The sequence below is a fragment of the Agelaius phoeniceus genome, chromosome 1, assembly GCF_051311805.1.
Source record: "Agelaius phoeniceus isolate bAgePho1 chromosome 1, bAgePho1.hap1, whole genome shotgun sequence".
NCBI lineage: Eukaryota > Metazoa > Chordata > Aves > Passeriformes > Icteridae > Agelaius > Agelaius phoeniceus.
The window spans coordinates 88,777,517-88,799,708 of record NC_135265.1 but is presented as its reverse complement, the minus strand read 5'-3'; the positions used below and the strand labels follow the sequence as shown (position 1 = coordinate 88,799,708).

The 22,192-nt window shown below is 38.4% G+C and overlaps 1 protein-coding gene across 1 annotated transcript in view; it reads left to right on the top strand.

The window, feature by feature from the left end:
• The window catches only part of MOCOS (molybdenum cofactor sulfurase), a 208,403-nt gene extending 187,760 nt beyond the window's left edge, over positions 1-20,643 (top strand). Inside the window, exons 11-15 of the mRNA XM_054644346.2 lie at positions 2,619-2,743; positions 3,341-3,446; positions 7,413-7,539; positions 9,825-9,929; positions 17,026-20,643. Of these exons, the coding sequence (XP_054500321.2) occupies positions 2,619-2,743; positions 3,341-3,446; positions 7,413-7,539; positions 9,825-9,929; positions 17,026-17,172 (610 nt within the window). The 3' untranslated portion in view covers positions 17,173-20,643. The remainder of the gene's footprint in view (positions 1-2,618; positions 2,744-3,340; positions 3,447-7,412; positions 7,540-9,824; positions 9,930-17,025) is intronic.
• Positions 20,644-22,192: the final 1,549 nt, after the last annotated feature.

Sequence of the window (22,192 nt, the reverse complement as noted above, 5' to 3'; positions counted from 1 at the left end):
GGGTCTTTTCTGCAACATGTTTAAGGTGAGCAGTGGAGCCAAAAGTCTTTGTTAAAAGGCTTTTTTTCGAAAGAAATGCCTAGTGAATGTATTTTCTATTTATTAGTTCTGTGCTCTGATGCTGTTATTTCATCCAGTTCTGTTGGCTTACTCTGAATTTAGACTGAGATAACTGAGAAAAGTACATGATGTAGAATCTGCAAGCAGTCATGTGAGGAAGTTTAATTTCGCAGCAGCCGCGGAAGTTTAATGAGCCCAAATTTCCCTTCTGAAGCAATTCATCAGCGTTAGCCTTCATCCCAGCAGGGGCTGCTCACATCAGAGGGACCTGGCTTTCTGGTACAATGTCTACCGGTGATATAAATGATGAAAGTAGAAGCAATGTTGATAGGATTGATGCTGAAGACTCTAAATGCTCAAGGTTGCTGCTCTACTGAAATAAGGAGGGACACAACCTCCTCTTTGACAGGCTGCAATATCAAAGAGATCAAGGGAAGTGTAGCAGTAGTAGAAGACAAAGGTGTAGTTAAGAACAAGGTGAACTGAGCCTGTTGTATTATATCCCATGGGATCAATATTCAGACTTCATCTGTCCTTGTTTCTTGTTCTGTAAATTACCCTGCTAGAGGGACCAGTTGTAATGCACTGAAGCTAAATGACATAATAGAAAGATGAGTGGGAAACTCAAGGCAAACAGCAAGTGAAATCAGAGAGAAATAGGCTCTCCTTTATAAATTGCCTGACATGTGCCAAATGAAATGTAATGCTGACAGATGTAAAGTTATACTCCACAAAAATAAACACAAGCAGAAAACAAGTAGAATTGAGCTACAACAGAATGACTTTGACTAAGACCTTGAAGAGATGATGGTACTTGCTCAGAAAATGGTCTGACAATAAGGGAAAGCAATTTGAAAACACTTGTTTTGGAATACAAAAACTACACAGTGACATTTGATGAAATACGAAGCATGGTGTGAGTCTCTAACTCAGCCACTGTGACTCAAAACAATAAGTGTATAAAGAGAGGGCAAAACTTTCTTCCTGATTTATACAGAATTAATTTCCTACAGGCTGCCAGAGGCAATTGGCTCAAGAGAGATTTTAAACACCCCTAGAACCTCTGTGAAGCTGGAAAAAATATTGGAGGAATTTGTTTCACCTGCACAGTCATCATGGAAGATTCATGTGTTCTCATTAACAGCCTTCTCCCTAACACAGTTGAGACTGTGAAATCTCATGTGGACACTCACCTTTTAGCCTCCTTCTTGACACAGTGCCTGCATCTCATACTCATACTAGAACACCATTCCAGTTCTAGGGCATCACTGGGTAGATGCAACTCTGGTTGACATCTGTCCACTCTGAGTGGGGAGAGGGATGCAGAGCTGCACCATAATTCAAAATTCAGAATAAGCACTGAAGAGATACCAGACCATGCAGAATTATAAAATCTCCTTAGTTTCACTTCTGCTGGCTTTGTACCTGTGAAATTCAGTTGAACACAACAGAGCAGTTTGTAAAGCCAAGCCAATTTCCTCTCAGTCCTGGGTTTAGCACCTTTTGCTGTGAGTAGCTGTTTTCTTGTTTCACAAAGCAGATGGTTTCCACGCAGATCAACTTCTTAGGCTGGATAGGACATCAGGGTGAGAATAGGAACACAACTACTTCACTTTACTTGCAATAGGAATCTTTCCTAGGTCAGCATAAGAAGTCGCATTCCTCTTACATTTAAAGTTAGGTATCAGTCAAATCTCTTTATGTGGTCAGTAGAGAGTTGAACATTTCCACAGTGAGGGTCATCCCATCCTGAGGTCTAATATAGATGGAAACTACTTACTTCATTCCATTCTCTGTGAGTGAAACCCAGCCAACTAATTTAAACGAGATGTCTGGGAGATTTAAATGACATTAAGTTTATTCAGGGCGGAGGAATCTAATGTCAAACAGCATCAGTGGCCTTCTTGGATTGAGAGAGATGATTTCAAAGTCCCTCTAGGAAAGATTGCGTCCAGGTAAAGAAGGCAATTCTATTGCCAGCTTGCATAACTCACTAGACATTTTACAAGTAATGGAAATCATCTTTAGAGAGATGCCTGGCCTCTGTTAGGGGAGCCATGTTTTAATATGAAATGTTAGTACAAACATGATTTAAATTAGAGAGATAACATCATTGTACCTGATGGGATCATTAAAAATTACACACAGCAAAGCAGTCTTAAATTGAACTCAGATCATTCCTCTCTGTTTTTAGCAAAAACTACAGACCAGAGTGTGACTATTTCATAATACTGTATTGTAATAGTGTTATATGGGCAACCATTTATTGTACTTCAGACTCAGTGTCTTCAGTGTTATGATTAATCCTTTATTCTATAGTAATTTTCCATACTAAACTAAATTAGATCTTGTGAAAGTCAACTTCAAGAAGAAAGGAGTAAACTTGAGGAAATGGGGAGTTAGAGTCATGCAGACCTTCACATCAGACATTCATCAGACAATATAGATTCTGTACTTTGTATTGAAGAAAGCAGAATAAACATCTTCACAATTTGACTTCTGTTTTGCAAATTAATGTTTGGTCAATCAAATTTAAACTTCCTCTCTTCTTGTAATAGGGTAAAAACGTATGACTGTGGAGAAAGAATTGCTGGCTGGCTCTCTGCGTTTCTTGGTCGTCCATGTCGCTTGATAAGACAAAGTTCAGACATGAAAAGCAAGTCACACCAGAAAAGTACAAAAGGTATGTTGTCATCCTTAAAAATATTTGTGATTCCTTATGCAAAAATCAGGCTCATGTACTTCACACAGTATATAGGTACCCTGATAAAGGCTGAAAGAGTTATCCAGTATAGATCTAGTAGTTTTGTTTATACCCAAACTGACTTTTTGATGCCCTTCTACTTGTTAAATTTGGTGAAGATGTACAGATGTGCCAGTATGGGGGGAAGTTATTATCATGACCATGATTTTGTCTGGAAACTCAAAGAAACCATTTAGAAAAATGATCATGAAAAATCAAATAATTTATTCAGAGATTAAATTTCATTACAAAAATATTTGAAAGAGTATTGAAAATGCATAGATATTGCTCTTGTAAAGTAATTTACAAATTTGGTAAAATCTCACCTCTATCTCAGTTTCTAACTGCATTGCATCATAACCATTTGCAGGTTGGAGGGCATCCTTGGAATATTTCCTTAGTGCCGGGAACCAAGGAATCTAGTAATGAGAATCACTAGTAATGAGAATGAATAAGAGGTCAAAGGAATGATGAGGTGAAATTACTAATTTTTATGATCATTTTAGAATGTTGGATTGATTTTTTTTTTTCTTTTAGGTCTGTCATCTGCTACAAACATCTCACTCTCTCTTGTGAATGAAGCACAATACCTCCTGATAAATGTAGCAAGCATTCTGCAGCTGAAAGAACACATTTCTGCAAGGTAAGATGCTTCTATCTCCAAATGTCTCTCGGTGATCTTGGATTCCAGAATCTTGCCATAAGATGCCAATATAGGTGATTTATGTGGAAATGTAGAGATAGTTACTTTTCAACATTCAAAAAATATATAGCTACTAAACTCCTATAAAAATAAAAATAATTATTAATTATTTTATGTTTTCTGAAAATTTGGATTAAAAGCATGAGCATCATCTGTCTACCAGTCATCTTTAAGAAAATTTAAATGAAATTTTTGTCAAATGTTTTGGTGGAAAGATATTGAGAACCAGCCAACTTCCATTTGTCAGAAGAACAAGGATAATGAGGTTTTCTCAACATACATTGTCTGGCAGGTAAAAATATAAAGTCTGGCTGAACCATTTCTCTCCCATGAGAATTATTAAGATTTAGAATATGCACAACAGAAATACTTTGAAAGTATTTTCAAGATTGGAATAATTTTATTTCTTAATTTAATTTGGCTTTACTTATACAAAAGTGGGACATAAAAGTAGCAAATGAAACACTGAGTCAGTCCATAGTTCAAAGATTATAAACCCATTACCAAACAAATTTTCATATACTGACTACAGGAAATTTTTATTTCTTGACTATAACTAGGAAAGATTCAAATTCCACAAAAAATCTTCCCTTAAGTCCTCCATTATGTCTGTGCATCCCACACCCCCAGCATTTGTCTCTGAGCCCTCTTTCCTGTCTCTTAAAACTTCTCTCTTGCTTCTTACTGGAGTCATCTTCTTTTCTTTTAGTCACCCACCAAGCACATCCCCTGCATTGAAAATTCCTGCTTTGAGTAGAAGAGGATATATCTGTATATCTGCAGGAGGATATGTATATCACTTCAGGATTTAAAACCACTGACTGGATGAAGCATCACCAAGACCACTGGGGCTTGCATTGTCTGAGGATTTTCCTTCTTCTGGAGCAGACTGTTGGGCAATTTTAGAATATCATGGGAAATTATTGTAGAATTGTAGAAAAGGTTTGAAGCAGTCCATCTCTCAGTGTTTTGACTACCCTTTCTCAGTGACAATTAATGTCTTGTTGTGAGGCTTGACTGGCTGGGTTACATCTCCTTGGGAGGGCACTTCTTGCAGACATCCCTCACTCAGGATGGGCTTTTTCCATAAGACTCAGTGTGGAACTTTCCAGATACGGGATTTGAGTACAAGGATAAGACTAAGAAGCACCAAGTGAGGACAAAGGAGAACAATGAACTTCAGTAAGACATTCAACATCAGATCAATCACTGATTTTACACCTAATATCTTCCAGCACAACTAGGCTTGTAATCTCCTTTTCCTCAAAGGAAACTCCAGATGTGACCAGAGCTGCAATGGTGACTAAGAAGCATCTGGCTTCTCACTCTGCAGTGTGAGTTGGAAGTGTCCTCCTTTCCATGCATTTTGCCATGCAGTGCCTTCTCTGGGTGCTGGAGAAATAAATTCAGATATACAGCATCCCCATTCTGCACTGTTACTAAATTATGGAGTATGGGCTTTCCAAATATTGAACTATCCAATGTACTTTTAAGAACTGCACTTATGGGTCTTTATTAAATATTGAAGGATTTTTAGAGAGTATTATTTAGTTTCTTGGCATTTGAGTTCAGTTTTGCTTAAATGAAACCTGCTAAATTTTGCAAAACAATTTCAATTTTCAATTAAGTTTTTTTAATTTCACTTTGTATCTTCCATAAGTAAAAACTAGTCTTCCAGTTTGCAGTTGGCTCTTGAGAGGTGATCTAAAACAAAAACAGCAATTCAATTAAAAATTAGAATCCAGTATACTGTTGGAGGGCTACATGTACCTGCAGACATTTGTCTCTATGCTGTTTCCATTATAGGTTACCTCCAGGCAAATCCCTATGGCTTGGCCTAATTCTCAAATGTTCTTGTTAGAACTGTAACCCTGAGAATATAAATATTAATTTTCAAGTTTGCCTGTTAAATAGAGGCAATGCATTCTTCATTGCAGAGCCCACTGCTGTGAAAATCCAAAGCACCTAGGCTGACTTTGGCACATTACACTGATTTTCAAAACAGGTCCATGTTGGTATTTGCGGGATGAAGGTACCTGCCACTCCATCCAACCAATTCATGTTTTATGGCAGAAGAAATAATGGACATTTACTCAGATACACATTGCCAAGTGATTACAAGCATTTCTGAGGGCTGGAGGAGGTGCAAGAGAGGTGAAGTATTCTGGATGTGAGCCCAAGTATGTTGAAGGCAGAGAGGTCGGGTAGGGGCGTTGCAGTCTTCAAGTTCAGCAGCAAGGAGTAGATTCACAGGAGCTTGAAGTTTTTTTTTAGCAGCTGTCTCAGGACTCTGCAGGCCTAGCTCTGAGGTTACAGGGCTTTTGATGCTCCCAGTGCAGGCTGGGGTGTCAGGCTCTTAGATTTTGCAAAACACAGTCAAAACTAGAGGCTCCACTGCAGCCAAACTCCAAGAGCCCACAGCAAAGCTGGGAAGCACAGCAGCATAATTGAATGTGTTCACAAGTAACTGCTATTTTCCTTCTTGTTTGTATGAGCACTGGCATAATCTACATTTCCTCTTGGCTCCCACCTCCTGCATTCATTACAAATTGTGTCTCAGCCATGGGATTAACTGTGGGATCTTGAGGGAAATCCTGTAGCCTTGCAGCTTCTCATCTCACCTTCTACCCCCAGGCTGCTGGAGCCCTTGTGAACACTGGGGCTTGGTGGAGCTGGGCTTCTGTGGTCTGTCTGAAAGTCTGCACAGGCAGATTATCTTCATGCAGTTTTGTCTGCTAGAGAAGATCATCCAGACTGTTTAACATAAAACCAAGCTCTTTTTTATCACCTAGCAGGCCATCTCTGCCAAGACTGCTTGATGTGAAGTTTTCAATGTACTTTGATTTTGCATGTTTTTTCTCTAACTGAAATACATTTTAAACTGTATGTCCTTACTTTTTTCTTCATTTTTTTTTTCTTTTGGGACAGAAATGCCTCTCTTCACTGCTTACCCAGGTTTCTGCCTTTGCTGTAGGATGTCATATCACTAAGTTGTCAGAGTACAGTTTGTGGAGTATCAAAAATGGTTCAAGTCCTTAACAGCTAATGCAAAAAGAAGTTTCTTCTCCACTAACTGTGGCACTGAGAACCCTCTGGCAAATTTACAGTGTCTTTTTTTGTCTCTTTTTTTTTTCTGCTACTGTTCAAGTTCTCCTTTAGAAGAAAAGTGAAGAACGGCAATTCAAAGATGCAGCAAGATTTCTGATATTTGTATGCAGTCTGCTGCTCTTTCTGTCTCATATACATTCTCCACACTGACACAAATCTACATTCTGGCAGCTCAAATGCTTGTAAAGAGGGGGAGATATCACCACACAGAGATTAATTTTTTTTAAAACACCTATCGTTTGGTGCAATCTGCTGCCTCCCAAAGGCAAATAATAATAATATGATGATATATCTCTCATAAAATTATTTTACTGGCCTTTTTCACCTTCAGCAACTACTGGTTTTGTCCCTTCTGACATTGCAGCATGTGCAGAATAAAATTTTATTTGACTTTGGTTCTAGAGGCTTCTATTTTTACATCTTTTAACAAGTTAAATGATTACTAACGGAAAATATCTTTTTACTTGTTACCATTAGCCTTACATATGATAAAAATTTGGGAATTTTCTCATATACATGATTCACAATCACCTGTCTACATGTTTTCTTACCTATAGTTCCAGGTTACACCTCTGAAGAAGCCACCTAGAGGGTTATATATTATGGTTGAGAGGTTACAAACTCTAGTTGATTACCTTGTGCCATTCCCATAGCCTTTGTAATAAAACTTGGTCCAGGTTATTCTGGAGAAGCATTTGCTAATCACGTGCGCCACCAGAGTCTGCCAGCACAAACATCTAGTGCAAAATTAGTTAATAATTTTATTTTTTCTTTTGATTTGTCAACTCTGTGAGACAGATTGAAGGAGCCATTGGAAATAGAAGAACTGATCCGACGTTTCCGTGCCAACATTGTCATCAGTGCACCAGAGTCCTTTGAAGAGGAGGAGTGGGCTGAGATTTCAATAGGTGCTCTGCAATTCCAGGTGTGACCTTTTCTCTCTTGTCTGTGCCCCAGGGTATCACAAAGCATTTTGATTCCTGGAGACAAACCAATTTTTACAAGGCTTTGATTCCTGAATCAAAGAATATGGGCAGCACACTTTGTGCAGGTGAAATTTATGAAGTGTGTTAAAAAAAAAAGTTATGTGTCCCGTGACAAACATACTTCTGTATATTTAAGAGGTTTTGCCATATTTCTCCACATTTCTATTGAATTTCATAATTCATAGCATTTCTTATCTTTATCTATCTGAACTGAATAATAATCAGGTTTTTTAGGTGAAGTTTACAGCACATATTTAGCCAGCACATCAGCAGAGAATACTTGTAGCTGTTTAGCACAGTAGTCCAAATATAACCTCACGTTACTGCAAATCAAGCAACTGATGGCCAAAGACTGGACATGAATACAAGTGATGACCAGTCATGGTCTATTGCCCTCTGTTTTATACATCTTATCCTAGTCTTCACTCAAGGAATGTTTCTAATTCTAGCCTGGTAAGGTTTTTTTGTATGCTCATAGCTAACAACATAATGTCCTTTGTACTGTAAGGAAAATGCTGAAGAGTCAGACCTTGTTTGTAAATGCATTCTCTCAAGAAAAGCTCTTAACAAAGAATCTGTAAAAGCTACATGACACCTAAGGGAATGATGCACACATGTATTAAATGTTCTCCTGAATTTGTCTGGCCAAGAGATATGAAATTTGTATTTGAAGATGCTTTGCCTAGGATGTGAAAGCGGCTTATTTGTTGTTTTCTTAGAGATTATCATTTAAGTGTGAATGACAGGAGTACTGAGGTCAAATCTAGGAGATGTGATAGGCATCACTCTTTTTTTTCTAGTCAGCATGCTGTAAAAAACTTTTTCAGCAAGGGTGGAAAATATTGCTTATCTGCTCTCTTCTTATGTGTACTTTGATCAGTAAGTTGCAATATAAGTTACAGAAAATTGAGGAAAAATTGCTATAAATAAGAAATGAGGAACAAAAAGAACAAAATCCATGGTGTATAGCTTGTTGGAGGCTGGAGTTACATTGGGGAATTCAGCTGAGGATCCTGTTGATAAGTTACTGTAAAACTACAAAATAAAAGGCATTCCTATTTCTGGCATTGATATACTTTAGGAACACAAGGCAAAAATAGAAAGGCTTATGTAACTTGCATTGTCTTTTCCCATCTCTGCTAGGTCCTTTTTCAGATACTTATGTAGTAACAGTAGAAATTATGTTAATGTTTCTTTATGCCACAAAAATAGTAGAAGCTGTTGAACAAAGTAAAGCAGGAAAAAAAAATTCCTTCTCTGTCTTTTTCTTTAAATTAAAAAAATAGAGCTGTGGAAAATAATTTTCTAAAAGACCTGATGTTTGATGTTGATGATTACGCTGAAGGGTTATACAGGCAGTCCAGATGCCTCTCTAAAACCTGAAATACCACTTCAGATCAGCACATAAAATGTTCTAAGTGTACAGTTTAATTATTTGCCCTTTTTGAAATTTATGGCACATTTTACAAAAGTAGAATGTGTATACTGGGATATACTGTAAGACATAATTTCTGTAATGTACAGAAATTACTGCTAAAGTTAGGGAAACAGTGTTAAGTGAAAGTGCAATATGTTGTCCTTCTCCATTTTAAAGCTCTAAGAAATTTGTTGCAGGGTTGGGGTTTTTTTCCCCTAAAAACATACTTTAGTTCAAGCAACAATTAGCTTTAAGACCAACTACATATGATGTTATCATGTGTAATAGATGATAGAGGATTACTTATTTCTTCTGATTAAGTAAACTTGTATGTTTAAATATTTTACATTCTGAGTATCTGAAAGTGCCATGCATGTAAGAAATATATTGTGCATTTCAGCTGCACTAAAACAGTCCCAAGAAAATCCTCTTTGGGTTGAATCCTGAGGCATTGGCTTAATTTTGTTTTCAGTTCTTTGGGCAAGCAGCCCTGCTAACCCACAGAAGAAGTGGAGCCATCAGGAAATACAAATATGTAAATGTCTGGTATTTCTCAGATCCTGTCTCTGAGAAAGTTTTCCTTAAAAAAAGAAAAAAGTGAATTAAAAATTCAGTGAGACTTTTGCCAGTAGTCTTACTACCTTAGGTTAACAGACTTGACCTTTTACATAATGAAAGTTTCAAAAACCACAGAAAAGGTATGCAAAAGGCATGTGTTTAATATATTATGATAGTCAGAAACTTGTACTGTTCAATGCTGTACTGCTTTGATAAACAGCCATGAACTTTCTTTAACTAAAATTTCAGGTTGTGGGTCCATGTAGCAGATGTCAAATAATCTGCATTGATCAACAGTCTGGGGAACGAAACAAAGAAATTCTGCAGTCCCTGTCTGCTGCCAGAGGTAGAAAGGTCAGTACAGAACTTCAAAATAGCTGTAATGAAAGATGTAGTGGCTTTATTGCATGGGTAGTGAAATATCTGCTGAGCGAATATTCACAGCTAAGTTGTTACCATTTGGATTTTTTTCTGCAAAAAGAGGATGCACTTACAACCCAGATATGGCATGGTTTATTTCTATGAAATGCTCAATAAATTTTTAATTCAGAAATGGACTATTAATATGCATTATTTTTAACTGTGCTTGCTTTTATTTCATAAGTATTTCTTAACAGTGTGTTTATTTTGGTCTGAAAAACACAAGCTGATGCACTGATGTATTTAAGAAAAGAAATAGGCTGAAAAATCAGAAAGTGTTTGAAATTATACAGTTGGCATGTAAGACTAAACTTTATTCTTACCCTGAGAAATTAGTTAGTAGGAAAAACAGAGCAGATGTGAATATAGTCAAAGTGGAGAGTAATTGCTTAGGAAAGAGACCAAAAAGTAAGTGAGAAATGCAGGTATTTATTTGAGGTCCTGCTTCCTTAGATTGTGTTGCTTCTTGGAATCGAGAGCACTCAGATGATGGCCAGACAGTTCGGCATCCCAAAGGCTCCACAAATCTCCTCATACGTATTTATTTAGCTGAAAATCCTTATTCAAAATTCATTGCTTCCTCTTGGTTAAGCTCCTGTTGTTAAAGTGTCTCAGGCAGTCGGGGCTCGGGAGCTTTGCCAGTACCCGCCAAACACCAGAGACGGGGCACAGCACCAGGCCAGAGCAGTAACAAATAGGCTGAAAATCATTCAACCAGACAATGCACAAACAAGTTACAAATACTGCATTCTATGTTTGGACAAAAAAAAAAAAAATAATTGATTTGTCTCAGTGACTCATTAAGCAGACAAAGGGCTTTCTTTTCGTTGGCTGTTGTCCTTGGTGAATAGCTCCTCTGGCTCCATGTCGGAGCCAGCCCAGTGCAGTGAGCAGGGCCGGCTGTCGAGGCACAGCTTCCCGCTGACCTGAGGTGACTTAGGCTTGCACAGCAGGCTCTGCTCCAGGTCCCCACAGTATATGATTCTTTGTTAGATGAGCTCCTGGCCACAGTGGGTAGCCTGAGGACAGGGGCCCTTTCTGAGTAATGGTGAGCCACAGCTGCTGCATCTGGGACTCTCAGGACAGGGATGCTCCCTGCTGCAACAGGAGGTGGAGTATGCAGAGGACTTTTTCTGCCCATATGGGTTTTACTGGATTATGACTTGAAACCTCTGTAAAAAGCACTCTGTACTCAGTGAGAAAATGGCAATAAAACCTTACTCAGGATGCAGATTCCCAGGAGAGGAACAGCATCTTCTGCATGTTTCCCACACCAAAGATGAGCTCCTCTCTCTCACTGTGATTAATCAACAATGCAGAGATTTTCATGATGCTAGAACCAAGTGGCTCATTCAAACAGGACTAAGGCAAAGGGAGCAATCCAGCCTCTCAAGAAGGAGCTGGCGCCTGATAAAAGCCGCGCTGCGAGACAAGGCAGGCACTGCTGATCACCACGGGGGAGAGCTCTCTCTGCCTCAGCTGTGCCGATATCCACACTGCAAAGACACAGGCGTTCAGCCTTTTTTGTTTTTTCCCCAGCCTTTAGCACTGCTGGCAGATGGGATCTTGTGAGCATGCCCTGCTCTGCATGAGGATGAGCTTAGCTGACAATTGAAAGGGAGAGTTTGAACTGCTAGCTTTGCCTGGTCTGGTCTGAGAAGATCTCTGAGACTATTCCTCCTGCAGGTCACCCCTGTGGTGATGAACATCAGCTGATTATCTCTGAGCAGCACCCAGGAAGGACTATGGCATTTTTAGTGTCCTCAGCAGACCTAACAGAGGACACTGATCCAAACCTTTCACAGCTCACAGTGGGGAGAGAGAAAGAACATCGAGTTCATGTGACTGTGTTAAATTGCAGAGCTAATCCTTTGGTGACTCATTTCTCTACCATGTGCTTTTCTGCTAAGGAGTCATCTAATACACTTAATTTTCTTTTTTTTTCTTCTATCAGATGCAGATTCAGTGAAGGAAATCGGCAGTGTTTGCTCCCATCTGTCAATAATCTGATTCAAACTACAAAAAAAACTATTGCAGAAAAATAAGATTTAAGATAGTTTCCCAGGTCTTTGGAAAGCTGCTGTAGCAAGTTGATTGCCAAAACATTAAAGATATTGCAGATAGAAAAGAGACCCAGATGTCAATATTTACCATTTTAGATTGTTTTTTCCAAGAACACCAACCTGAAAAAATTACATTGAAATTTATCAAACAAGTAGCCCAAATAACAGTACTGCCAATGAACTTCAATAATGAGCTAAATAATGTAAGGCTGGTAGGAGGTAGTTCAATATTTATTTCTAAAATCCTATTTTTCTCCATTCCTCTGAGACTCTTAGAACCTGGTGCTTCAAACTGAAAGATGGAGCCTTTGCATAGATGTATTGCAGCTGAAAGTCAGGACCAGCTACTGTAACTAGCCACCCAAGCAATTTACATCTTTCCAGATAAATGGAAAGCATGGTGCTGAAGCCTTGCCAGCTGCTTTTTATGAAATCTTTTATATCATTGTTTGACACAAAATGTAAACACCTCTATAAAATGAACTTGAGCTCTGCGTTCTGAAGAAACACTCATAAAGGATTCCTTCTGTAATTCTTGACTGGAAAGATGAGCTCTCCTCCCGTGACAGAGTGCTCTCTGTTACTGCAGGAGATTAGGAAAGACTAGATAACTCCATTAAGCAAATGGCCACATGCTGTTTCACATGCCTCACCACCTGACACAAAACACACACGGGTGGAAAAGGGAGAACACAGCATTCCTGCCTCTCTTTGGTGTTTTGCAGATGCAGTTTAGCACTAATGATAGTGGAAGCCCTGTGGGTAGATTTGCAGCAGTGCTATAAGCTGGGACTTGCTGGCAAGGTAGCAAAGGGAATTATTGCATTAGCAGTCTGCCCTGGTCTGAATGTATGGATAGCAGTACATCAAGGGAAATCCATTATGTTTGCACATGCCTTCATACACTAAAAAAGCTTGTGTTTTTTTCAGGGCCCTGTTGATCCTCCTTTATGTATCTCATTGTACCTTGGGAGAGCTTCTTTTCCTGCAGAATTAGATGCCATGCCTTTGGATTGCTTAGTGAAATGTTAGCAAGGATAGCAAATTACCTCTCATATCTGATGCATCATTATCATTATTTTCATAGTAACACAGGGCTTTACACCATGCAATGCATTTCATTCAAATATCTGGAACATTTGAGAACAGTGATTGTTGCCATTAATAGGCCTCTGAAATAATATGGTTCTCTTTTCTCATCGGTGACTGAACTGGAAAATGTATTTAGTTAAGGTAGAGCAAAAAAAGATCAGATCTTAAGGAAGCATTCTACAGTCCAGATATTTTCAACAGAGCAATATGGGGTTTCATTTATGCCAGCTTAAAATTTTACCTTTTTCCAATATAAAAAATCAGCATGTCAGAAGTGAGTACTTCCTCTCTCCTATTTTGTAAGGCTTTACATTCTAGTAAATCTAAAGCTAATAAAACATTATTACATTAGAAAAATCCATTTTAATAATTGCATCCCCCAAATCTTTGGATGAGAGGGAGTTTATGTTATTGTATCAAATAACATATGAAACAAACATATGTAACAAATGAAAAGACCTGGACAGGTAAATTTATCTGCTGGGATATGGCAGCTGAGAGGCAAAATCCAGAACTCATCCATCCAAAGCTAAGTATTAGCATGCAGCATGATTTCTGTGCTTGTTACACATTCTAGCAGAGTATTTCTCTACCAGGTTCCAGCCTGTGTTAAATGATTCTTTAGGAGTCATAGCTCGGAGACATCCCACCTCAGGCCTTAGTCAGATGAAGCCCCTCATGTTTCTGTCTTGCAGAAGGGGATGGTGTACACGGGGTATTTGTCAGTGAATTTCTGAGTAGAGCATATTACTGTTGATCCAGTAAATGAACTTGAAACAACATGCAAGAATGACAGCATTTCATAGCTTTTCCTTTAAGTGAGTGTGATGACTATCATATGATTCACTGTTGGCAAGGATATTTATGTTTTCACTTTTCTCCCAGCAGTGAAGTGGTCTACTTTTTCCTAATCAAGAAGCTTTAAATTTTTTGTTCCTGTAACATTTTACATTGATGGGAAGAGTCTCACCTACCAGATAAAGCCATGGCGCTCATGGTCCTGCACTCCCTGCCCCGTTCTTGGTGTGTTCTGGAAAGATTATTTGCAGAATAAAATGTCCTTGAAGTCAGGAAAAGGTAGCAGGCAGAGATTATGAGGTTCACTGTAATAACTCTGCAAGCTGTAATCTCTGCATCTGAAAGCCTCATTTTTCATCAGAAATGTGAGGATTTCTACATTTTATCTTTCTCTTGAAAGAGAGCTGAAGTGGCAGATGAAGCTTTTGTGGTTGCTTGTCAGGGGGGTGTGTGTGATTGCTGTTATCAGTACTTGCTGAGTCATTATTTGTAACTATTGAAAAAAGCAGGGAAATTTACTTAAAAGATGTTAAATCCACTTCTGTCACTTACAGGCTAAATTTTGGTTTTAATAACATTCACAAAAAAAAAAAGAGGTCAGCAATTCCAAACAGGCATTAGTACTAAAATATGTACACCATCAGTGTATCATCACCTTGGAAACTCCTTAGGCATTACTCATTGAAAAAAACACTGAGACTGGAGATGCCCAGTCAGAGAAAGAAAATACTAAGGACCAGTATTAAAACAGCATTTGAGAACTCCTGAAGAAAAGATGCATTCAGACATGCATTTTTTTAAGTAATTCTGAATGTTTTAAGGTGCATTAAAAAAAAAAAAAAACCAAACTGCTAAATAATTTTCAATTACAAAAATTGGTAAATTAAGTTCTTCACAGTGAACAATCTGCCCAGATTTATTTTAGTCTGATTTTAAGATACATCAAGATGACAATACAGTAAATATAAATTAAAAACTTCTCATGCTTCAAATAAGTTCATTTACATGGATGAGTTAAGAAATTCCTTCCTGTGTGAAATGTGGTGTAGCATGAAATAGTATTAATTTTACAATATTTGTTTTATAATGGCCTGATTTTTTAAAAAACACAAAATCATGGCAACTGTCATTTTTGTATTAGGGTATAGGAGGTGAATCCAGCTTCTCAACCACAAGGCTGAAAAATGCATCATTTCTGCCAATAGAGAAACTTGTCAACGACTGAGAGAAAAGCAAAAATGGAAAAATAAGACTATGTACTTTAACATTTTACATGAAACAGTTCCTGACACCATTACAGCATCAGGGTTGGTCGAACAGAGTCACTGTGCTAGAGGGCTGGGATCTTACAGTGCTGCAGTCATTCCTCAGCAGTAACTTTAGAACACTGACCACAAGGATGTGCCCTGTGTCCACGAAGCATTGACACCAATACAGCCACTGGTACCCAAAAAGTGCCAGCAGTAGGATAGGCCTGAGAGGTCCAGCTCATGCCCTCTGATGTCCCATGCCAGTGGGATGAAGGAATAGCAGAGGTAGCCAAGAATAGCTTAGGGCCCATTTTTCTCATTGGTGTTTAGGATTACAAATGAAGCAGAAAGACCCAAATTCAGGGTCTGAGGCCATGTTTGGATAGATCACTGCTTTACAGCACCTCTCTTACTTGCGGGTAGGTCTCAAACTTACTTCTCTCTTACCACTAAGGAGATGTTCTCTGTTACCTCATTGCTTCATCTTTATTTAATTACACAGTGCAAGAATAGGAGACAACATACTGCCTACTATTTAATCTGTGAAATATGCCCCCTTAAATTCATCTATTTTTTTTCTTTATTGTAATCCCTTTTGCCTACTATTTTTTTAACCTGCTCTAAATGTAATTCACTCAATTGCAGAATCATTGATCTGAACAATGGCGGTAAATGTAATCAGGAAATAGAAAAGGATAATAGAATTTTGTATTTAGTTTGCTTATTTATTTACTTGTACATTTTAGCTATAGTCTACCAAATCAAAATACTTTTTTTGAAACATGCAAGAGACAAGAAAATTAATATCAGGTTTCCGAGGTCCTCTGTTTAAAGAGCAAAGACTTTCTGAAGTCTAAAAATCTGTTATCAATTTAACAACGTCTTCAGTGTTCCTTTTTTTCCTACTTTACGTATTTTTTGATTAACTATTATCTAATTCTTTGGAAAATATTGTCATGCGATGACAAATCTTTTTCTTGCATGTTTCTAAATTCTCCACTGCTGGAAAACAAAACCACAGAACCACACCAGTCTCTTCCTGTGACATTTCCAGATCACACCCACAACTGTAATGCTCAGCTGCTTGAGATCAAGACCTCACATAAGAATGCAGGCACTCAAATCAGGTCTTTGGTGCCTGTGAGGGTTGCATGGCCAGTGGGCAAAGTGGATATTCAGTTTTTCTTTTCTATATTACTCAGTATCCCAAAGAGATATTATAAGTATTTCTAATATTTATGCAGGATGGATTCACAGATAATGACACTTAACAAGTGGAAGCAACAATAATATGAATTTTCTGAACATTTTCTGTAAAACATACTAGAATATTCATAAAAAACAAATGAAGGGAAACTCACAGAAGCTAGGGAGAATAAAGTTCTGTTTACAAGGTGCATCATTCATGGTGGGAGATGCAAGACTTCTTTACTGTTGGAACATACCAGTGTTTCCGTGCTGCAGAGCCTTTGTTTGTGACAATACATTATAACTGCATTTGTCAAGGAGCCAGAGCAGACATTAAATAACAGGATTGTGAGGGAGTGTGAATTACATACATGATACTATGGAGCTCATGATGAAATACTGTGTTATTTATCCACTTACTTAAGTTATTCTTCCTGAATAGCATGGCATTAGCTTCTGTTTACCAGTCTATTATAATTAATGAGTTAAGAATGTTCTTAATTACGTGGACATAGTACATACCTCCTTATTCTTAAAGCAATATATTTCTTCTAAACATATCTGGGTTGTGAGATCCTCTATAGATTTGATTACTCTAACATGTATTGCATCTTTTATAAATATTTTGCTTTTTTTCAGACAAACTTTGGCATATACCTGATGAACCAGCCCTTTTGCTCATCCTTTTCAGATACTTTATCAGTGGGATCTCAAGTACTTCCAGTGCTGAAGGAGAATACAGAAATTCAACCTCCAACATCCAGTGAAGAAAAATGTTCAGGATAGATTCTCGGGTGGAGATGAAGTTTTTATGCAACTACAGGGAAAAGTCAGTAGTCAGTTACACAAAAAAAAAGGAAAAGCTTCCACTCATTTGCTTCTGGTAATTTTCTGTTTGCTGTAAATGTTATCAGATGGCAAAACTGTTGATAATTACAGCTCACCTACATGTTTTTGCTTGTGATTAGGTTGCAGCAGCCATAACTCTATTTTGCACAATTGCTTCAGGGTGCAACAGGTTTGATCAAGTCTTACTGGTGGATGACTCCCAAAACAAGCCCAACTTTGTTATCAGAAAGCCACATCTCAATGAAGGAAAGTAAACACAACAATACACTGCTTCCTTCTACTGCTTTGTCAAAACCCCAATTAGAAGAGGATGCAAGACATATTTTAGAAACAATGTGGGTGGGAAGAGAACAGTGGAAGAGTGGCATGAGAGTAGTAGTGCATTCAGCTTTCCCAAAAGGAAACTGAAGGTGATGTGTAGACAGTGTGAAAGCAATGGAAAAGGGGGAATTATTGGGAAGTCTGTGTGAGTAGTGTGTGAGAACTCTAACACGGCACAAAGATAATGAGGACTCATTTGGAAGACACATTCCCTGTGAAGAAATTCCATCCATTTGTTCTCAACTGCTTTCTCTTCCATTTGTTACTTTTTCATCTGATTTATTTTATGTGATGTCTTCCCTGGGATTTTTTATGTAATGGTATCCCTGCCTATGGAAGACGAGTTGGAGCTAAATGGTCTTTAAGGTCCCTTCCAACCCAAGTCATTTCATGGGTCTATGAGTTCCACACTCTTGTTTCCTTTTACATTTGTGGATGCTGACACATTATCTCTAATTAGAGATTTTTCAAGTAATACAGTCACTTTCTATGCAAACTTTGTTTATTCTCAGCAATCTCTAATGGCCACTTGAGGGAACTCTTGAGAGTTTGAATGCTCTCCATCACAAACAGGTCAAAGCATTCTTTTTTCTTAACCTTTGTTCATTTCATAATGCTCTTCTTAAACGGCTGTTGGCAGCTCCTAAACAAGACTCGTGCTTTCTGATTTATGAGAGCAAATGTCTGAAACCTTAGTCTGAAGTCTGTGAAAATTACAAAAAATAAATAAAGGAAGACACGGAGCAAAAAAGAAAATCCATGTGGAAAGTTGATGTAAATCAAGACTGAATACATTGAGGCCAGGTGTTTTATGACCCTCAACATGGGTCCAGCTAGCTATGGGATGATTTCATGCTTCCAGGAAGTCCTTCTGCAAGATGAAATTCTCCTAGACTGGCTGCTCTATTGCCATCTGGGAAGTGAAATTTTGACCCAGCTAAAAGCACTGTCAAAACTCTCATCCAGTATGATTTGGGGGCAGTTTTGGCTCCAGCTGTGTGAAAGTGCTTCTGGCTGAAGCAATCCTTGAGTTGTTTGAGCATATCCCTGGAGGGAGGCAGGCGGCTTTGTGAAAGAGTTGGTCAAACAGTCATTCTGAAAAGAGAGCAACTACCACAGAGCAGCAGAGAATGGGAAAAGGGAAGCTCACCACCCAGTGCACAAATCAGAATTCAAAAATGCTCTTTCTTCTTTTTCTCTTTTCTTTTTTTCCCCCTTTTTTTAATGTATGGTTTCTTTTTTCTTTGTTCTTTTGAAGAACTGGTTTTACTCACTTCAGCTGGAACAGTCTCTCAGCAGAGCTTTGTAATGGAAATGAGAAGAAACATTATCTGTTTCTTACAATCTGCCATAAAATACATGGGAAGAGAGAGGTTTTTCATATGTATGTAAACTGAAAATCAGTTTTGAGAGTTATACCTTCCACTTCAGAGCCCAAGGTCTGCTCCTTGATGCCTGCTTTGAAAAGCAAGGAGTTTATCTCTCTAAAAGTCAATTATCAGAGGTTGTAATGAGCAGGCTTTTTTGGAACCTTGAAAAGCAGTTTCCTGGTATCTAAATCTCTTAACTGCTTCACTTTCTGTTATGCAGAGCATTGCTTTGTTGGGTAGAAAGCCAGCATAGCTCTGGCAGATTTAATGTGAAGAGACCTGTTGTATGCTGACCTTCGGGGATCTCTGGTGCTCTGCTCTGTCCTCTTCACCTCACCACTGTGTCATTTGTTTAAAATGGCACAGAAGTTAGAAAAGGAAATTGAAGGCAACCTCAAAAGGTTCTGTTTCACTCATTATTGCATTTAGTACAAAATAAGTCACTTTGGTACATAGTGGCTTGACAAATACTGTTTGTGAATATCCATAATGCAATGTATGATAGCTATGGATGAGAGGATTTGAACTTTAAAAATGTCATTCTTGGTCATTTTGACCTATTATTTACAGTCAATTACACATTCTCTCTGCTGTGGCTTGGTTATATTAGATCAATAGTTTTGCCATTTTACAGGGGGAAAAGAAGATTTTCTCTGATGTATGAACACAGTCATTAGTATAGTCTGTGCATTTCCCAGAAGGAACATCCTTGTGGTACAGTGGTAGGAAATGTCACAACACTTCAGATTGATGGAAGATGCATAAGAAATCTTTCAGCTAAATAAAAGATAATATTTCCCTTCTAGTAAGTGGAGTGTTCCTGCCAGTACTGATATGTCTTTCCATCGATGAAGACAAATTCTTCTCAGTGACAAAACTCTGGAAAATCTTGAAGTACGAAAAGTCACTTTTAAATAGCATGCACTGTAAGGTTGCAGAAAGAACAACCCTCCCATAATGTGAAAAAATAATTCAGAGGAAGAAGAAATTTAGCATACTGCAACCCCAAGGACTGCAGATACAAAAGGGGCATAAACACTTTGAAACCCTATATTAAAAAATTATGTGTTCCATAAGGGTTTATTTCCTAACTTTCCAAGTATATAGAAAATAAGACCACTTCATATGAATGTAGGCTCTTTGATCTAAATACTCCAATTACTGCCAAATTTAATCTTTTAATAATTAAATAATAATTGCAGATATATGTTTGCCTTATATGGATAATAAATGTACTTAATACAGTATTTCCAGAGTGTTATATCTAGAAAGTCCTCTATATGTTTGAAAACCAAATGTTTATTTACCTGCAATTAATTTTTCAGACACATTCCATTCTCTGTGAGACTTAGCCCCTTCTCAAATCTCAAGGTGAAAATGGTGATTGTTACAAGCTCTAATAATAGCCAGGAGACTGAAATCACAAAACAGAAATCAGCATTTTTAGGAGAAGGTTCTGAGCTCTGTGTTTTCTGATATGACTAAGATATTTCAGATAAGTTTACAATTTATATACTTTCAACGGTGTCCTTCAAAGTATATTGAAAATTTTAGGTCATCTTTCTGTCAAAATTGCATCCAAATCAAAACAAAGAACTGCATAAAAATGTGATTATTCTTCATAAATTGTAGAGATTATGCTATGCAAATCTTTTTTCATCTGGTTTTTAACTTCCTTGGAAATTAAACCAATAAAATATATATTGTGTTTGATGTTTCTGCTGGTGATGGTTGCATTCCTAACCTTCAGGCTTATGAGGTGCTCAGTTCTGCTTGGAGGCATGGCTGGGCACAGGGATGACGTGGCTCAGGACTGAAGGGATGTTTCATTGCTGCTGGGATTCACAGGTGAGGTGTTCCCTCCATCTGTGTAGCCACATGTCAATCAGCTGCACACTCAGGCCCTGCATAAAATGAGCTCATAATCACTGGTTTCCTTTAAAATATGTACAGTCAGTCCTGTTGAATCCATCTCTGTTATCCAGAGGCTGGAGCTTTCACCAAGGGTGAGATGGTGAGATGAGATGGTTTATTTCCCTCTCCTTTGCCTGGAGGGATCCAACAGTGTTTTTCCTCACTGTCTAACCTGTCAGTCAGGAGGGAAGACTAAACAGGAGTTGGTGTGTGTAGGAATCACAGGGAAGGCTTGTCCCTCCCTTCCCATAAGGTTTATGTGGAAATGATCTGTGACTCACAGGGCCAGCAGGAGACAGACATGAGCACAGTGAGGCAGCATCCACACGTGACTTCGAGCTAATTGTTCATGCATTTTTTGATTCAGAGTGTGGGAGGGGAAGAAGAGCAGAACTCTGCAACACAACGGGTAGGTCACGCCAATGGAGGTGAAATGTGGGTACAGCCCTGTCTCTGCATTATACAGCTGTCATGAGGCAATTGCTGGGGGAAAACATAGGCATAGCCCCCAGAGAGGGGAGGAGAAGGCAGAGTACTCCTTTCCACTGGGATTTTTGAGACACTGCATTTGCAGAGGCAGCCTTGTCTCCTTCCTCTGGCCACCAGTGTGTAATTAAAAGGTGAAACTTCATCAAGACCAGAGAAGAACCTCTCAAGTGTGTTTCAAAATAGGCCATTAGGGGAAATATGAGTTATAGTCATCAAAAGATGAAATCAAAATGTACCTATATTTCTGACATCTTGGTAGGTGTGCCAGTGGCAAGGCCAGAGTGAACAGGAAAAATTTTGGTAGAGAAAGAAAAGTGGCATTTTCTATAGTCAGAGTTTCAGAGAAAGTTGTGATACACATGCTTTCATCACCCGGTTTGTGATTTTTTTTTCCCCAGAAAATAAAGGATGTAGGTATCCTTAGGCCCATAGGTCACTTTCTGAGAACTCAGAGTAAGTCATTGACAGAGAGGTGCCTCTAAAGCAAGGCACCATTTAAGAGACTTCTCTTCCCTCCTTTTCATGCCGACCAGTTTTCTTTGCTAGTCACTTGGTTAGGTGGTGGTTGGGGGTCCTTTCCATTGGAAAAGAAAATGGAAAGGAAAAAGTTTTCCTGCATGAGGAGTGAAGTGACTCACTCAGCACTATGGACAGGGAGAGATAGGGAAGTTTGAAATGGGGCATCTTTGAGCATCACTGTCATGGGCAGAGTACATCAGAAACCTTCCTAATAATCCCAGAAATATGTGTTACAGAAAAAGTTAGTAATTTTTCTGCTGGTGCTGTGAAGTCTTTCTCTAAGGATGATATTCAAGAATTGTGCTGTTGGGGAACAGATTATTGCAAAGGCAGGATGGGGAAAG